The 16740-nt window shown below is 47.3% G+C and overlaps 1 protein-coding gene across 2 annotated transcripts in view; it reads right to left on the reverse strand.

The window, feature by feature from the left end:
* The window catches only part of XYLB (xylulokinase), a 76833-nt gene that overhangs the window by 28284 nt on the left and 31809 nt on the right, over nt 1–16740 (reverse strand). For both annotated transcript variants that reach the window (XM_023231756.1, XM_023231757.2), the window contains exons 9-15: nt 16223–16341; nt 13951–14032; nt 12267–12307; nt 11523–11638; nt 10552–10667; nt 9792–9865; nt 7428–7524 (exon numbers count right to left, since the gene is read on the reverse strand). In XM_023231756.1, the coding sequence (XP_023087524.1) occupies nt 7428–7524; nt 9792–9865; nt 10552–10667; nt 11523–11638; nt 12267–12307; nt 13951–14032; nt 16223–16341 (645 nt within the window). The remainder of the gene's footprint in view (nt 1–7427; nt 7525–9791; nt 9866–10551; nt 10668–11522; nt 11639–12266; nt 12308–13950; nt 14033–16222; nt 16342–16740) is intronic.

A 16740-nucleotide genomic window follows, 5' to 3' on the forward strand; every position in this document is an offset into this window, starting at 1 on the left:
GCCATTCTCCTGCCTCAGCCTCCCAAGTAGCTGGGACTACAGGCACCCGCCACCAAGCCCGGCTAGTGTTTTGCATTTTTTTGTAGAGACGGGGTTTCACCGAGTTAGCCAGGATGGTCTCGATCTCCTGACCTCGTGATCTGCCTGTCTTGGCCTCCCAAAGTGCTGGGATTACCGGCTTAAGCCACCGTGCCCAGCTGAGAATCCACTTCTTATAGATGTTCTACATTCCTTCCTGAAGCTCTGACTTTCCATCTGGTATGATTTTCCCTTTAGCCTGGGAAACTTCTTTAGCTGTTTTTGTAGTGCAAGCATGTTGGTAAAAAAATTCAAGAGTATAATATTAGTGCAAATCAGACTTTTCAAGTTAAGGATTTCAATGTAAAAATCAATTAAAAAGTGTATAGCTTAAAAAGCCAACAGAGGAGATAAAATGGAATACTAAACATTGCTCAGCTAATCCAAAAATAAGACAGGAAAAGAATAAGGAAGAAAAAAGAACATATAGAACAAAAGAAAAGAAAAAGCAAAATTGATACGCAATCCATTTTGTAAATGGATGGATTGAAAAAAATAAAAAATAAATGGATGGATTGGATTAAATCCAATCATTTCAATAATTACATTAAATGTAAATGGACTCTTCCCTTTAAAAATATTTATTGCCTGCCTACCTGCCTACCTTTCTTTTTTTTCTTCCTTCCCTAAAAAGCCATTAGACAGGCAAACAGAAGTGGCTCAAGGGCCACATGTAAGTACATAACCAGAGTGGGGCAGATCCAAGAGGCTGCTGGAGAGAGGCCACAGAGACAACACAAATAAAGGTAAGCAGAGAAGCCAAAATGGGGCCTGCATGTCAAGGAGGCAGCAATCTGGAGGGATCAGAAGAATTAACTTTGTCACTGTTAGGATAAGATACAAGTGTGGGAAGGAAGACAGCCAGAATGAACTCCATGGTGTTGGACTGGAAGTGGAGTGTATAGGGTTGAACTCACGTTTTTCAACACATGGAGAAGTAGATAGACAGATAAATAGAAAGGTAAATGTGTCTATAGATACAGACTTATATATATGATGCTGTTCCCAGCCCCTTTCAGTGGGCTGAGCTGGGAAATATTAGGCTATATATATATATTAGGATATATATGTATGTAGATTTACACATATACATGTACACTATATATGCTCTATACACTATATATACTCTATACACTATACACTCCCCTTCCAGTCCAACACCATGGGGTTCATTCTGGCTTTCTTCCTTCCCATATTTGTATCTTATCCTAACAGTGACAAAGTTGATTCTTCTGATCCCTCCAGAATATACATATACATATATATGTATATGTATATATCTACATACATATATATCCTAATATATATATATCCTACTATTTCCCAACTCAGCCCACTGAAAGTGGCTGGGAACAGCAATATCCCAGTAGCAATTAGCATCCAGAGACAGCATCCAAACATCTCTCCCCACTCAAAGGAGTCAGGGCTCCTTGGATAAATGGAAGATTACAGGGCTGATTCAAGGAAAAAACAAGATGAGCCTGAAACTTTTTTTATGCTAGAAGCTATGGAAATGCTTAAGGAATGATGGAAGATATACCAAAAGGACAAGGGGCCAGTTCACTCATTGGTGCATAAAAAGATGAAAATTACTATCTTTTTAGAAACGAAAGATACGTTACATAAAGTTAACATATAGCCTTCTGAAATGCACAAATTAGAAGTTAATACAGAATGGGAATAAATGAGCTAAGATTTCAACTTAAAAATACAGAAAAAGAAAAAAATTTATAAAGTAGAAGGAAGGCATTTAAAAAGATAAAAGTAGAAATTAATAAAAGGGGGCCGGGCGCGGTGGCTCCAGCCTGTAATCCCAGCACTTTGGGAGGCCGAGACGGGCGGATCCCGAGGTCAGGAGATCGAGACCATCCTGGCGAACAGGGTGAAACCCCGTCTCTACTAAAAAAATACAAAAAACTAGCCGGGCGAGGTGGCGGACGCCTGTAGTCCCAGCTACTCGGGAGGCTGAGGCAGGAGAATGGCGTAAACCTGGGAGGCGGAGCTTGCAGTGAGCAGCCACTGCACTCCAGCCTGGGCGACAGAGTGAGACTCTGTCTCCAAAAAAAAAAAAAAAAAAAAAAAAAAAAAATTAATAAAAGGGAGCACAAAACAAAATATTAACATTGCTTAATAAAATATACAAACCTTTAGCTAACATGCTCAAGGGAAAAAAAATACACAAACAAGAATGAACTAGGGACAAGGGTACAGGACACAGAATGAGATGGTGAAAGTGGAAATTACAATCCCAGCACTTTGCGAGGTCAAGATGAGTGGATCACTTGAGGTCAAAAGTTTGAGACCAGCCTGGGCAACATGGCAAAACCCTATATCTACAAAAATACAAAAATTAGCCAGGCGGTATGGTGCACACCTGTAATCCCAGCTACTCAGGTGGCTGAGGCACAAGAATCGCTTGAATCCGGGAGGCGAAGGTTGCAGTGAGCTGAGATTGTGCCACTGCACTCCAGTCTGGGCAACAGAGTGAGACTCTGTCTCAAAACAAGAACAAAAACAAAAACAAAACAAAACAAGAAATAATCTTAATGTCCTTCAACTAGGGCCGTAAAATAATTTAGCAAACCTCATGCCAGTCATTAGAAAACATTAGAAAAGGTAGACCTGTACATACTGTTAAGGAAAGCAAGTCTCAGAATAACACATAGAATATAATAGCATTTCTGTTAAATATATATATACACATGCACACATGTATCAGGTTGAACCATAAGAAATTGCCATTTTTGTAAATCAAAACTTCTTCAATATTGGCAATTCTGTATGATTCACAGGAAGGAAGTCACAGTCTGGAAGGAAGGAAAGGAGTCTGAGAGGCATATGAAGGGGGCATTTGCTTCTTATTCCATATTTCTGTTTTGCATGAATCTTTTATGATAAAAAGACATCCATTCGTTATGTATTTTAAAACAAATAGTTGTTTTAAGACCCTGCTGCTTTCCATCCAGCCCCTTGGCTCTGTCCAGGAAAAGACATTCAGCCCCCACCTCTCAGCTTCTCTCAGTTTCATCGCTGGAATGCCATCCTCCTGGGGAAACAATTCAAGCTATGGAAGATGTTCTAGTGTGATTCCATGTTGGAAAACCAAGAACAATGGCCAGGCACAGTGGCTCATGCTTGTAATCCCAGCAATTTGGGAGGCAGAGGTGGGTGGATCATTTGAGGTCAGGAGTTCGAGACCAGCCTGGCCACTAACATGGTGAAACCCCATCTCTACTGAAAATACAAAACTAGCTGGGCGTGGTGGTGCACAGCTGGAGTTCCAGTTACTCGGGAGATTGAGGCAGGAGGATCACTTGAACCTGGGAGGCGGAGGTTGTAGTGAGCCGAGATCGCGCCACTGCACTCCAGCCTGGGCAACAGTGAAACCCTGTCTCCAAAAAAACAAAAGAAAACAAACAAACAAAAAAAAAACAAGAACACCTTCAGTGGCCAAATGCAGGAAAAGTAACCTGGCCATCATACGCAGCACCACAAAGATGACTTTTTACAAACTTTGCTTCTTGTATACACCCTTTGCGTATAAGGTACAAAGGAACAAAACTATGGCTGTATGGAAATAAGCTCATAAAGGAGACTGGGAGAAAATGTCCCCAAATGGTACCAGTGGTTGGAGAGAGGGATGGGATTATGAGTCATTTTCCTTCATTTTTTTGAGAAATGGTCTCATTCTGTCACCCAGGCTAGAGTGCAGTGACACAATCACAGCTCATTGCAGCCTTGACCTCCCAGGCTCCAGCGATCCCTCCGGCCTCCTGCCACCCCCTGCCACCCCACCCCCAGTAGCTGGGACCACAAGCACATGCCACTACGCTGGGATATTTATAATTACTATTATTTGTAAAGATCGGGTCTCTCTGTTGCTGATCTCAAACTCCTGGGCTCAAGTGATCCTCCCACCTCCACCTCCCAAAGTGCTGGGATTACAGGTGTGAGCACTAGGCCCATTTTCTTTTCTTTATTTTTCAAACTTGCTACAAGGTTTGACTGTTTTTACAATCAACCTAAACAACATGAAACACACTGAAATATAAGCTGAAAACTATGGCTTATTAGCCCTGCCCAGATGGTGTCTATCATGCCTGATGGTGTCTATAAACATCAAGAGGGCAATTGTTCCTTTAAAAAAGCAGGTTCAGCCAGTGGTTAAGAATCCAGCATCTGGAGCCAGAATGGCTTGGTTGAGATCCCAGCTCTGCCAGTCCTCACCAAGTTATTTAACCACTGCAAGATTTGGTTTCCTTGGTTGTGAAGTGGGAATCATATCAGTACCTATTTCAGAGGTACTGTTGTTAATAAAGATTAATTGCTGGCCAGGTGCTGTGTTTCATGCCCGCAATCCCAGCACTTTGGGAGGTCGAGGTGGGCGGATCACAAGGTCAGGAGATCGAGACCATCCTGGCTAACACAGTGAAACCCCGTCTCTACTAAAAAATACAAAAATTTAGCCGGGTGTGGTGGCGGGCGCCTGTAGTCCCAGCTACTCGGGAGGCTGAGGCAGGAGAATGGCATGAACCCGGGAGGCAGAGCTTGCAGCGAGCAGATACCGCACCACTGCACTCCAGCCTCGGTGACAGAGCGAGACTCCATCTCAAAAAGAAAAAAAAAAAAAAGATTAATTGCTAAGGAACTGGGCCAGGCACACACTCAGTGCCCAACAAATGCTGGCAGCTGTTAGTATCACAATAATCATTTTTATTCAAAGTGCCCTTTATTCCCCTTAGACACTATTAAAGCCAAATAAGATGATGACTGGGCAAGAACGAAAACTAGAGCTGGCCAGTCCACATGGTGGCCTGGAGAATGAGTCCTCGCGTGTGTGCAACCTCTGTTGGTTCCAAGTATGTCTATTTAAGTGATCACTCAGCACAGCGGCAAGACAGGTCTGATTCTGCATTTAAGCTTGCTAAGAGGATAAGTAACTCTATGCTGTTTTGCATAAGAAATGCTTTAGAGGCTGGGAATAATGCCACAATCCCATCAGCTCCTCCTGAGCCCATAGGGGCCTTCTACCCTAACTGCTTCTCCCTGTATGCTGGGCTGTTCCTTTCCCTGGGGTCCCCTTCTGAGAGCCAGAGGACACCTGCCAGGTACTCCACCAACTCCAGCACTATCCCTGCCCTGCTCACCCAGTCTCATTTTCAGGGAACTTGGAAGTCTTTGCAGACCTTTGGGAAATGTCTTTTTACACTTAGGGTGGTGGGATGAGGGCATTCGGAATGCTCATGGTGGTAATTTTAAATATTTTAAAATATTGTATTGACCTAGAACACACATCCTGAAAAATGCACACATCATAAGCCTATAATCTTCATAAATTTTTACAAACTAAACACACCCATGGAACATGAGACAGAATATCACCAGCACCCCACAGGCCCCTTCTGAAGGGCAACTACTAATTATCCCAACTTCCAACAACAGTAAATAGTTTCGTCTGCTTTTTTAATTTTTTTTTTTGAGACAGGGTCTCATGGCTCATTGCAGCCTCAACCTCCTAGGCTTAAGCGATCCTCCCACCTCAGTCTCCTGAGTAGCCAGGACTACAGGCATGGCCCAAAATTTTTGTATTTTTTTGTACAGATGGGGTATCACCATGTTGTCCAGTCTGGTCTCGAACTCCCGGACTCAAGCGATCTACCTGCCTCGGCCTCCCAAAATGCTGGGATTACAGGTGTGAGCCACTGTGCCTGGCCTGTACTTTCATCTGCTTTTGAACTTGATGTATAGAGAACCCTGCCATATTGGCTTCTTTTGCTCAGTGTTACATTTGGTGAGATTCACCCATTTCATTGTGTACCACTGAGGCTGGTTCATTTTCATTTGTGTGTAGTATCCTGTTGTACAAATGCACCACAATGCATTTTTCCTGTCTACTATTAACGGGCACTGGGCCACTTCCACTGTGGAGCTATTCAGCATAGTGCTGCAATGAATGTTCTCCTGTACATCTTTAGTAAACACATGCACAAATTCCTGTTGTGCCTTTACTTAGAAGTGAGATTGCTGGCTAGGCGTGTATTCAGCTTTAGTAGATGCTGTCTAACAGGCTTTCCAGGAGGTTTCCTAATGGGTATTTTTATAGTATCATTTTACTCTGTCAATTCAAAGGTACAAAATATATATTACATAGAACTCGGATTGTCCACAAAGTGTCATAGGAAGGCCCTCAAGCAAAGCAGCTTCACTATCTTCTCTAGCAACAACAGCTATAGCCCAGAGGGACAAATACATCTGAGAAACCTGGACTTTATAGGTGGCCAGTCCAACCTCCTTACAGACCCTTAGATCATTTCAACGCCACCTGTAAAGGGAACTTACTGACCCCCTAAAGCTGATTATTCTACAGCTCAAGTTCTCAGAAATCCCTTTCTCCTCCTTTTGCCTCCCCCAGCCCTGGGTCTGCCCTCTCCATGCCAGTTGCCATGGTTTGAATATGTGTCCCCTCCAAAACTCATGTTGAAGCTTTATCTCCAACATCACATATTGAAAGATGGAGCCTTTAAGGAGATTGGGTTATGAGGGCTTTATGAGTGGATTAATCCATTCATGGGTTAACAGATTAACAGGTTAATGGATTAACGGGTTATTGTGGGAATGGGACTGGTGGCTTTCTGAGAAGAGGAAGGGAGACCTGAGCTAGAACACTCAGCTCCCTCACCATGTGATGCCCTCTACCTCCTCAGGACTCTGCAGAGAGCCCTACTAGCAAGCAGGCCCTCATCATATATGATCCCTCAACCTTGGACTTCTCAGCCTCCATAATTGTAAGAAATAAATTCCTTTTCCTTATAAATTACCCAGGATCAGGTATTCTGTTATAGGCAACAGAAAATGAACTGAGATATCAGTCTTCCGAGTTTTGACAGTGGTACTACAGCTCCCTCTTCCCTTTCCAAGCTGAAAGACACAGACTGTGTCCCACAGGCAATGGGACCTGGCTAGGCTAGAAGGACAAGATCCACTCATGTCCCCAGACCTTGCACTGCCTATGTCTTCGGAGTCCAGAGCTCAAGACAGCTCATCTGCAGCTTGGAGCTTAGGGCTACAGAAAGACCTTTCCCAAGTCCTACAGGTCCTGGTCAAAAGGTCAGGCTATTGTGGACACAGCTGAGAAGCAGGAACAACCTACCTGCTACTCTATGCCTGCCTACAAGTGCCAATTGACACACTTTCTCATCCCATCCCCAAGGTCAGGCTCCATCTTCCTCCTGCACAAGGCCCCCTGAAAGAAAACTTTAGTAGACATTGACCCACTAGCCCTGGCCCCCGGGGTGTGAGCTGGCCCTGAGCCCCCACCTCAGGACACATGCTGCCAGTGGCTCACTTACTGACTCGATAGCCCAAGCCTTCTGCGTGAATCCTCTTGGCCATGAATTGTCCTTCAATCAGTGCTCGAACCTCCACATCCCCAGGGAATGCTGCGACCTGTCTCCAGAAAAAGGTGGGCACAGAGTAAGGAACTCTCATTGTCCATTCGTGTGTGTGTGTGTGTCTGTGTGTGCAAGTGTGTGTGTGTGTGTGTGATCTTTTTAAACAATAGCCCAGATTTGAAACTCATAGCTGGGCTCTTTAACCACCATCTTTGCCTGTCACACACACTCACACAAACACACTACTGAAGCACACAAGCCCATAGCCTCACATGCATGTCACTTTGAAGAGTCAGAGACATTACAGAATTTAGTCTCAGGCAGCTGAGAGATCAAGTTCTGTCTACCATTCAGCCCTGCAATCTTTAATAATTATTAGTTACATTAGTCTTGCTATCATTCTTTTTCTTAACAAAATGGAGATAATAGTGGTGCCTGTTTTTTACGGTTGTTGCAATGATCAGATTAGACAACAGAGCCTGGAAAATGCAGTACATACTAGATAAGTGACAGCCACGAGCTTACGCTGAGATCCCACCCCTGTGGCATGTCCTTCAAGCTAGCACTGATGGGAATCAACCCCAGGCTCACCCCTGCTTCTCTGGCACCTGAGACCAATGCTAGAACCTGCCGCCATCCCCCTCATGAACAGCTACACTCTGACCCTACCAACCTTCTTCTAGTTCCCAAGCTGCTCCCTCTGCCTGGAAGTCTATCCTACTCTTTCCATGGTGAGATCCTGAGTACTTTTAGGCCTCAACCTAAAGGCCACCTTCTCAGAGAGGCCCAGGCCCAATCACCCCACCCAGGATAAGTCTCCAGCCCACCCACCAGCTGCTTTCCCTTGCAGCACTCTGTTCTTCTGCTTCCCAGCCTTAGCACCTGCTGCATTCATGTACGTGCTCATTCACTCGTCTACTGTCCCTCCCCCTCCTAGACAGCAGGCTCTAGAGAGCAAGGGCCACCGATGTCTTGTTCTCCTTTGTGTCCCGGGTGCCTGGCACCAATCATACATATCTGTTGGTTGAATGAATGAATGAAGAACACTACTTTCTCCTTGACAAATCTAGGATTGATATGCATGAAAGAGAACAGGCATAACTTCTCCCTCTAATAAAAGAAACCAAACTGATTCTCCATCAGAAGATTGAAATGAACTTCCTACTTTATACAAAGCTTTCCGTTCATAATCCAACATGTAGTGCCATCATCTGCCATTGAATCCAATGCCAGCTCGGACAGTTACAGTTTCCAGATAGAGTGTCTTACATAAACCCCCCATTTACTGGGGTCAGAAACATCTCTCAGGTACAATCCAAAAGGTGGTGATGACTCTCCAGTGACTATCTAACAGCAATGTCAATTTCGAGCAGCAAGAACCAACTAAATCCTTCCTGGGAAAGGTCACATTGTGGAGGAGAAAGAAAACAGCAACTTCAGAGCCAGAGAGGACTGGATTTGAGCCCCCTCCACCACCTATGACCTTGTGACTCTGGGCAGATTATTTAGCCTGAGCCTCTGAGTCTCAACCTCTCCATCTAGAAAGAGGAACAATAGTGCCTATTGCTTTGAAAAGTAAATGATAGCCAGGCATGGTGGTTCATAACTATAATCCCAGCATTTTGGGAGGGGGCGTATCACTTGAGGTCAGGAGTTTAAGACCAGTCTGGCCAACATGGAGAAACCCCTCTCTACTAAAAATACAAAAATTAGCTGGGGGTGGTGGCTTGGGTCTGTAATCCCAGCTACTCAGGAGGCTGAGGCAGGAGAATCGTGTGAACCCAGGACGCGGCGGTTGCAGTGAGCCAAGATCATCCCACTGCACTCGAGCCTGGGCAACAGAGTGAGACTCCATCTCAAAAAAATTAAAAAAAAAAAAGAAAGAAAAGTAAATGAGGAAGGTACAGAAAACCATGAGCACAATGCCTGGCACCAAATGGGCTCAATAAACGTTAGAACCTCCCAGGCTCGGTGGCTCTTTCAACCAGGAGGAAATTAATGATCTCAAGATTCATGGGTTCTTGTAGAGTATAGGATAAAACTCGCCAAGGAAATAAGCTCTGTGATACTCAATGATAGTGTTAGCATTTGCTAAATTGGAAGAGAACGCTCAGGTTTTCTGCATTCCTCCCTGAGGGAAAGGACCATGTCCTACAGATTCCCCAGGATCTAGAATGTACCCTGGCACACCACAAGTGTGTATGATATAATGGATGAGTGAATGAATGAAGTCCCCAAAAGTCACATAATTTCATAGGCAATTGTTAAACTTCACACTCACAAATGGAGTCAATGTAACTCCAATACCAACAGCACACGTACCTTGTGGTTTTCTGTGTTAAACCTATGACATCCAATAATTTCAGGGGTGATCTCCATTACATCAAAATAAAAACCTGAAATAAAACCAGGAAGAGATCAGCTGTCATTAGTCAAAAAACAAAAGATCGGCTTCTCAACAGACGTAGAACAGGGCAAAATGACCCCATATCCCCGGGTCCCCTGGCTCTCTTTCATCCCCCAGATGAGACCTGCAAATATTCTCAGTTCTTCTCTCCAACAGGATAGAAGGGAACCAGGGAGCCCTGAGCTAGCTTTTCTCAGAGACAACTCTTCCTCTTCTCACTCGGCAGCCTTGAACAGGAAGCAGCTGCCCAGTCAATCCTAAAATATCAACACAGGTTTGACCAAGGGAGGCACAGCCCCTCCCTGCTCAGGCCTTCCGAGACACTGGGCACTTTTCCTTGTGCCTGGGGCAGAGGGCTGTGAATGGGGATACACCAGCATAGAGGCTGCCCTCTCTGATGCTGTCACCAGGGGCTTGGTGGGGACAGAAGATGTAGCTATGGCCTGATCTTCTGCTCAGAGCAGAAGCCAAGGACAGCCTTACAGGCCCACCCTCGCTTAGAACACAGGGTTCCCCACCAGCTTGTAGGATCTGTGGAATGAAGTGCAGACAGACAGCGCTCCCCTGGACTTCTCCACGGCCCTCCTCTCCCCCAGCTCATGGGGCCCCAGGCCCTGCACCTCCAGCTGGCAGCTGCTGACCCTTCACAGGCTTGGGCATCACCAACTGGCCTACCCAGGTTTCCACCGTTGCCCATCTCTGTGGACTGCAGTGCCTTAGAGAACTTGCTCCAGGAACGGGACGCAGACTTGTCGCGGATCTTCTCTCTCATGAGGGAGCCATTTTTAAAGCTGCAGAAGAGGGTATAGCTCTGAGGAAGGGAGCCAGTGCTTGCTCACTGGACCCATGAGTTTCAGTAAAGAGACCCAGTTAGAGGAACTGCAGGTCAGGCTGGACCACAACCCCTAGTCAGTGCACAGCAGGCTCTGAAACTTAGGTATCAGAGGCGCTTCCTCAGATTCCAGGCCCCTGAACGCCTGGGAGGCACCGGAAATGCCCTTATCTTAGGCTGTTTACATAGGAGGCTGACACAGAGGAGCCCCAGGTAGAGACAGGGAGCTCCGTCCGGTTTCTGCACATTCTACCATGGGCACAATGAGGCAGGGCGGGCTAGATTAACTAGCCACATTCTCCAACACTTCTTAGGGCTTAGGAGCTCAGAAACCATTTCCCTCAGGAGCTCTGGACAGGTCTCCAAAGGCCTGTGGTCAGAGCACAGAGCATGTCCCTTCCATGAGAGCTGTTGGGAAGCAGGATGTCCTTTCCGCTATGAGGGTCCACCGCATGCCAGACAGGTCACAGCAACAATGTGAGGTAAATGCTCTTGCCCTCCCCATCTCATGAGGAAAGTGTGGCTCAGACATGCCACACTACGGAGTTTGCCCAAGGTCACACAGGATATAGGTGGTGAGGATAGGATTCAAACCCGGGCTTGAGGGACTCAGGGTCCTGGGTTATTCCCCACCCAGCTCTGCTGTCAGCAAGAGTCGGTGAGTCCTTGGGGGTCTCGGCTGCCCAGCAGAGCCTGGGAAAGTGGAGGGAGTCATTCCAGAGCTTAGTGGAATGACTTAGGGTCCTCAAGATGGTGCCACATCTGCCCACACCTCCTCACCCAGGGAATGGTGCCAACCAACACCCAGGCTCACCACAGGAGTGCCATGTAGTGCTGGGAGTCAACCGGGTTGCAGAAGATGTGGCCTTCCAGGGCAGGCATGGGTTCTTGGAGCCAGAGAAACAGGGTGTCACTGGTGCCCAGGCTGACCTGGGGAGAGATGGGCAGAGGCGGGGCACCTTGGGCTTTGCCCATACACACTGCCCTCTGCCAGCGACGTGCTGTACTCCACCCACCTTAACCCTGTCACTTTACTCATGCTGCAGACCTCAGATGCAAGGCCACTTTCTCAGAGCCACTTCTGACCCTCCCACACCAGATGAGCCAGGAGTTAGCCCCCCAGATGCAGATTTCATAGATCTTCTGTGCTGATTTCCCACAACTGCATCTAAATAATGGTTTGGGTGATGGCTGGTTACCCACATGACCTTCCCACTAGAAGTAGGAAGGCCTGGGTTATGTCTTCCTTATTCATCTGGGCTGCTCACAGCCCTTTGGCCCCACATCTGACCCTCTGCCACTGCACGCACTAAGACTGGCCACTGTGAAGTAGGCAGGGATCCTGCCCATCCAGCAAAGAACAATGACCTTCTGAGAAAGATGTGTGCCCTCATCCCCTCCCTCCACTGTCTTCTGGAACTGGCAGACACTCTGATATACAGGGACCTGGATCCTGGTCCTTCAGGGTCTGGGTCCCAGCAGCATCTCTGCTACTTATCAGAGTGTGGGTGTGAGTGTGGAAACAGAAAGAGCCTATGGGTGTGGGAAGTTGCCTTACCGCAATGTCACCTTCCTCCAGTCTCATGCCTGCCAGCGATGCTGAGAATGGGAGGGGAGTTTCTGGTTAGCTGGTGGCCACGTGGGAACCACAAAGCAAACCACAGGGCTCTCCAGGCAGGCGCACAGCCTCCACCTCCAACCCCCACCCACACCCTAGGGTGGAGGCAGGAGCAGGGGGAGCTGGGCTCTCAGGAGGCCCTAAGAGGAGAAGGTCATAGGGGTGGGGGGTGAAGTCTCTGTTAGCAGGGCCTCTGATTTGAGCTGTGAAGTCTCTTCCCTGAAGGGGTCCAAACATCCCTCCACTGTCAGGCACTCCCAGGAGTGCAGAGAATCAAGCAGGCCAAGACAAGACACCAAGGATCCACAGCAGAGAAAAACACAGGCAGTAATGGAAAAGAAGGGGGTGAGGTTATGTCTGTGCCCTGCCTTAGACACAAGGCCCACAACAGCAGTCCTTTTTTTTTTTTTTTTTTTTTTTGAGATATAGAGGTGGGGTCTCACTCTGTCACCCAGGCTGGAGTGCAGTGGCATGATTATAGCTCACTGCAGCCTCGAACTCCGTGACCATGCAATCCTCCCAACCTCAGCCTGCCAAGTAGCTAAGACTACAGGTGCACACTACCACACCTGGCTCCCAACAGCAACCTTTATCTGCCTTGATTGCTGAAGTGCCCCAGCGCTGAAGGAAGGCCTGGCACATAATAGGCACTCACTAAATGCTGAGTGAATTAACATGTGAGTAAAGGTGAAATGGGAGTGAGGAACAGGTGCACTCAAACACTGCCACTGAGGTTCAATCAGCAGCGTGTGTGTCAGAAGCCTTGGATCCAGGAATCCCACCTTTGAGAACTTATCCTGTAACAACAAAGAGATGAGACCGAATGTGCATCTCAGCATCATTTGCACTGCCCAAACACTGAAGCAACACCACCCTCCATCCATAAGGGACTGGTGAAATAAATGCTTGGACAATTGAGCTCTAGACAACTGTTAAAATGAGAACGATACTGCCCAGGTTGATTAAAATAAACAATGCTTATTTATAAGCACAGAAAGAAGACTGAAAGGACAGAAAGTAACCGTTCCAATTAGGGTTAAAATTAACCTTTCTAGTTAGAATTAAATGTAACCCTAATCTGGTGGATCGTGAGAAAAAGACTTTTCCTGGGGTGGGGCTGAGGGGTAGTAGTTACGGTGCTGTTTAGTGTAGCCCACCTGGCCTTCCTTCAGAGATCCAAGGGCCCCTCCAGGAGTGGCTTCAGGACTACCCAGAGGAGAGGAGGAGGAAGAGAAGAGGCTAGGGAAGGAGATGAGCTGTCTGGACGAGAAACAAGTCATTGCTGCAGATCAGATGACAGGGCAGAGACTTAAAACCATGTCCTAGAGGAAAGGTTGGAGGAATTGAGCTATTCATCTTGGGACAGAAAAGACAGGTTAGGGATGAGGCGGGAAAGACTGCCTTCCTTAATCATTGAGCAGTTTTCATCCAGAGAGAGCAGACTGACCAGCTTCTGAGGGCAGAGTTGGAGCTGAGATGGGGCAGGTACAAGGAGTCAGATCGCAGGGTGGGGGTGGTGGGGAACGACCACAGAAGGCTTCACCAAGAGGCTGGACTGGAATTCTCAAAAGTCCAGCATGGACCCAGTCAGGCTCATCGGACAGTGAAACTCCCTGATACTCACCTGGGTTGTCCCCAGTGAAGGCCACCACTTTGCATCCTGGAGGAAATCCGTAGCGCTGGATGTAATAGGAAGAAATGGCTCCCTGAGGGACGGGGATAAAGCAAAGGTGCTCTGTTGAGGTAAATCCTGCCTGCTCAGCACAGCCACCCACGCTTCAGGCCACGAAAATGCTACAGGCTCCAGGTCACCGGAGCTGAAGGAATGTCTTGCAGAGCCTGGAGTCACACTACTCCCTGTCACAAACTGGGTGTGTCCCTCCTGTTCACAAATCGCCAGAGAAGTCCCGTGCAGGTTTGGAACCACGAGCATGAGGTCATCTCGAAAACTGATCTTGAGATTTCAGGTAGAGAGAACAAACCAACCCCTAACTTGTGCTTGCTTTATAAGCTCCAAATTCTTGATATAGCATTAAAAAAAAAAAAAAAACAAAGGTACCGGACGCCAGTAAGCAAACTCATGGGAGCAGATAATGCCTTGCACACTCGCTCTATCACCCCAGCGACTGGATAAACAACAATTGGACGTGAAAGTGCAGAGAACAATGTTCTAAGGAAAATAATCCAAAAAAGACAGTGTGCAGGGAGGGCTATCTGAGCACTACCTGCAAAAAGAGGGATGATGAAAAACATGGGTCCTGCTTGGTTCCCCAACATGTGACACCTATGTGACAAATGAAAATGCCTTTTCAGAGTCAGTTCTTTCCTGATCCTCAAGCTGCTCGTCTGCACAGGCTCCTTCTTGGAGGCAAGTGTTCTCGCATAAGGCAAACAAAGCCTGCTCTGAATTTCACATCCAACTAAAAGCCACGTGTGGATTATCAGTCCCGATGGCTTGGCTGTTTTCTGTCTGCCCTTTCTCTGCCTTTCTGACCGGCGTCAGTCTGTCTGGGTTCTGCGCTGTCGGCTTCCACAGGGCCACATGGCTCTTCCTTCAGCTCCGTGCACTGGCCTCATGGCATACTTTAGATGTTGATGGTTTGGCTTTGATGTTCCGCCTCATGGTGGCAGAGGCTGTTTTCAGCATGTCAATGTGAATCACACAGGTGTGTGCAGTGGTTCACACCTGTGATCCCAGCACTTTGGGAGACTGAGGCAGGAGAATTGCCCAATCTGAGCAACATAGTGAAACCCTGTCACTACCAAAATAAAAAAAAATATTAGCTGTGCATGGTGGTGCACACCTGTGGTCCCAGCTACTCAGGAAGCTGAGGCAGGGGGATCACTTGAGCCCAGGAGTTGGTGGCTGCAGTGAGCTATGATCATGCCACTGCACTCCAACTCAGGTGACAAGGTGAGACTCCGTCTCTGAAAAGAAAACAAAAGTGCTTCTGTGGCTGAGACTCCCAATGAGAAGTCCTCACAGCAGCCCCTCCTCCACATGGCCCAAGACTCCTAGTTACACGACTCCCTCCAGGCCTCAGAGTGCCCTTGTCCCTTGTTCACACCAACATTCTCTCCCACCCAGAGTTCCTTCTGGTTGTTCTGGCTCTGTAGTAAGCATTTCCCACCAAAGGGTCCCAGAGGCAGGACCCAGATCTCTCTCTCTCTCTACTCCATTGTGCCCACAGGACAATGGAGAACAGGGCTGGCCAACTAGGACACACCAGCGCATTCACAGCCAGTGTCCACTGCAAACGGGTGGGGCCGCCGGGATGGGTAAATGTTTTTCCCATTACCCATGGGACCAGGCACTATTTTAAGTGCTTTAAACATATTAACTCATCTAATTTGCACAACAGCCCTGTAAGATGAACAGCAGCATTCCCCTTGTTCCAGATGAGGAAACCGAGACACAAAGGCACAAAGCTGGTAGAACCAGGATTCAGTCCCAGGCTGTCCAGTGCCAGGGTCTGTGCTGTGCCAGCGCCTCTGGTATTTCTTTCTGTTTTCCCCAAGGCTGCCTTCTTCAAGCTTCATCAGCAGTCCCTAGATTTTCAGCACTCTGTGCATTTTTTCTTTAGCTATGCAATCACCTGCCATTTTTATCCCTATTCTAATAAATTCCTAGTGGAATTTTCCAAAGTCCTGCTGACCATAAGGCATGTACCTGAGCACCTACTATGTGCAAGGCACTGATCCAGACACTGACTTATATCTTAGGCTAAACTGAAGACCCTGCATGTGTATGCCTGCAGGTGAATGAACAAGGGAGTGTGCAGTGTGTGTGTGTGTGTCTGTGTGTATGTGTGTGTGTGTGTGTGTGTGTGTGCTACAGTGCTTCCCTGGTAACTGCCAGCTCTTAAATGAGCCACATCGCCAGAAAGGAGACCTACCACAACTGAGCATGATGGTACTGGTGGGCCAAGCTTCTCCTCTAAATGAGGTGCACAGGCGCCAAGGCAAGTCTGGGACCAGACTTTATCCTGTATCTGCAGCAAATTCATTCCAGAACCTGAGGAAGGAAGGAAACAAACAACAGACACATCTTGAAAACGGACCTTTTGTGAAAATGCACAAATCTGGCAAACAGCAGATAATTCTCTTGACGCAACTTATACTGGAGCTCTTTCTTCATGGAAGGTATGCATGCTTGTGTTGTTCTGGAACCAGAGAACCAGAGGCCCTAGGGGCCCTTGGAAACACATGGCACCACACCTCCTCCAAATATTCCTCATCAACTCAAACACTACAGTTAGCTTGGAAATCTGCCGCTCAGAGACTTCCCAGGGGGCCTGGAACTAGCAGCAACACACTGACCAGTAACCACTCTCTATGTCCCTTAGGTTTCCAGGTCAGCCCCCAGGGATTTCTCAATCTCATCTGACCTTTCAAGGAAAGGTCTCAGAGTCCT

This window comes from Piliocolobus tephrosceles, chromosome 2 (genome assembly GCF_002776525.5).
Source record: "Piliocolobus tephrosceles isolate RC106 chromosome 2, ASM277652v3, whole genome shotgun sequence".
Lineage (NCBI taxonomy): Eukaryota > Metazoa > Chordata > Mammalia > Primates > Cercopithecidae > Piliocolobus > Piliocolobus tephrosceles.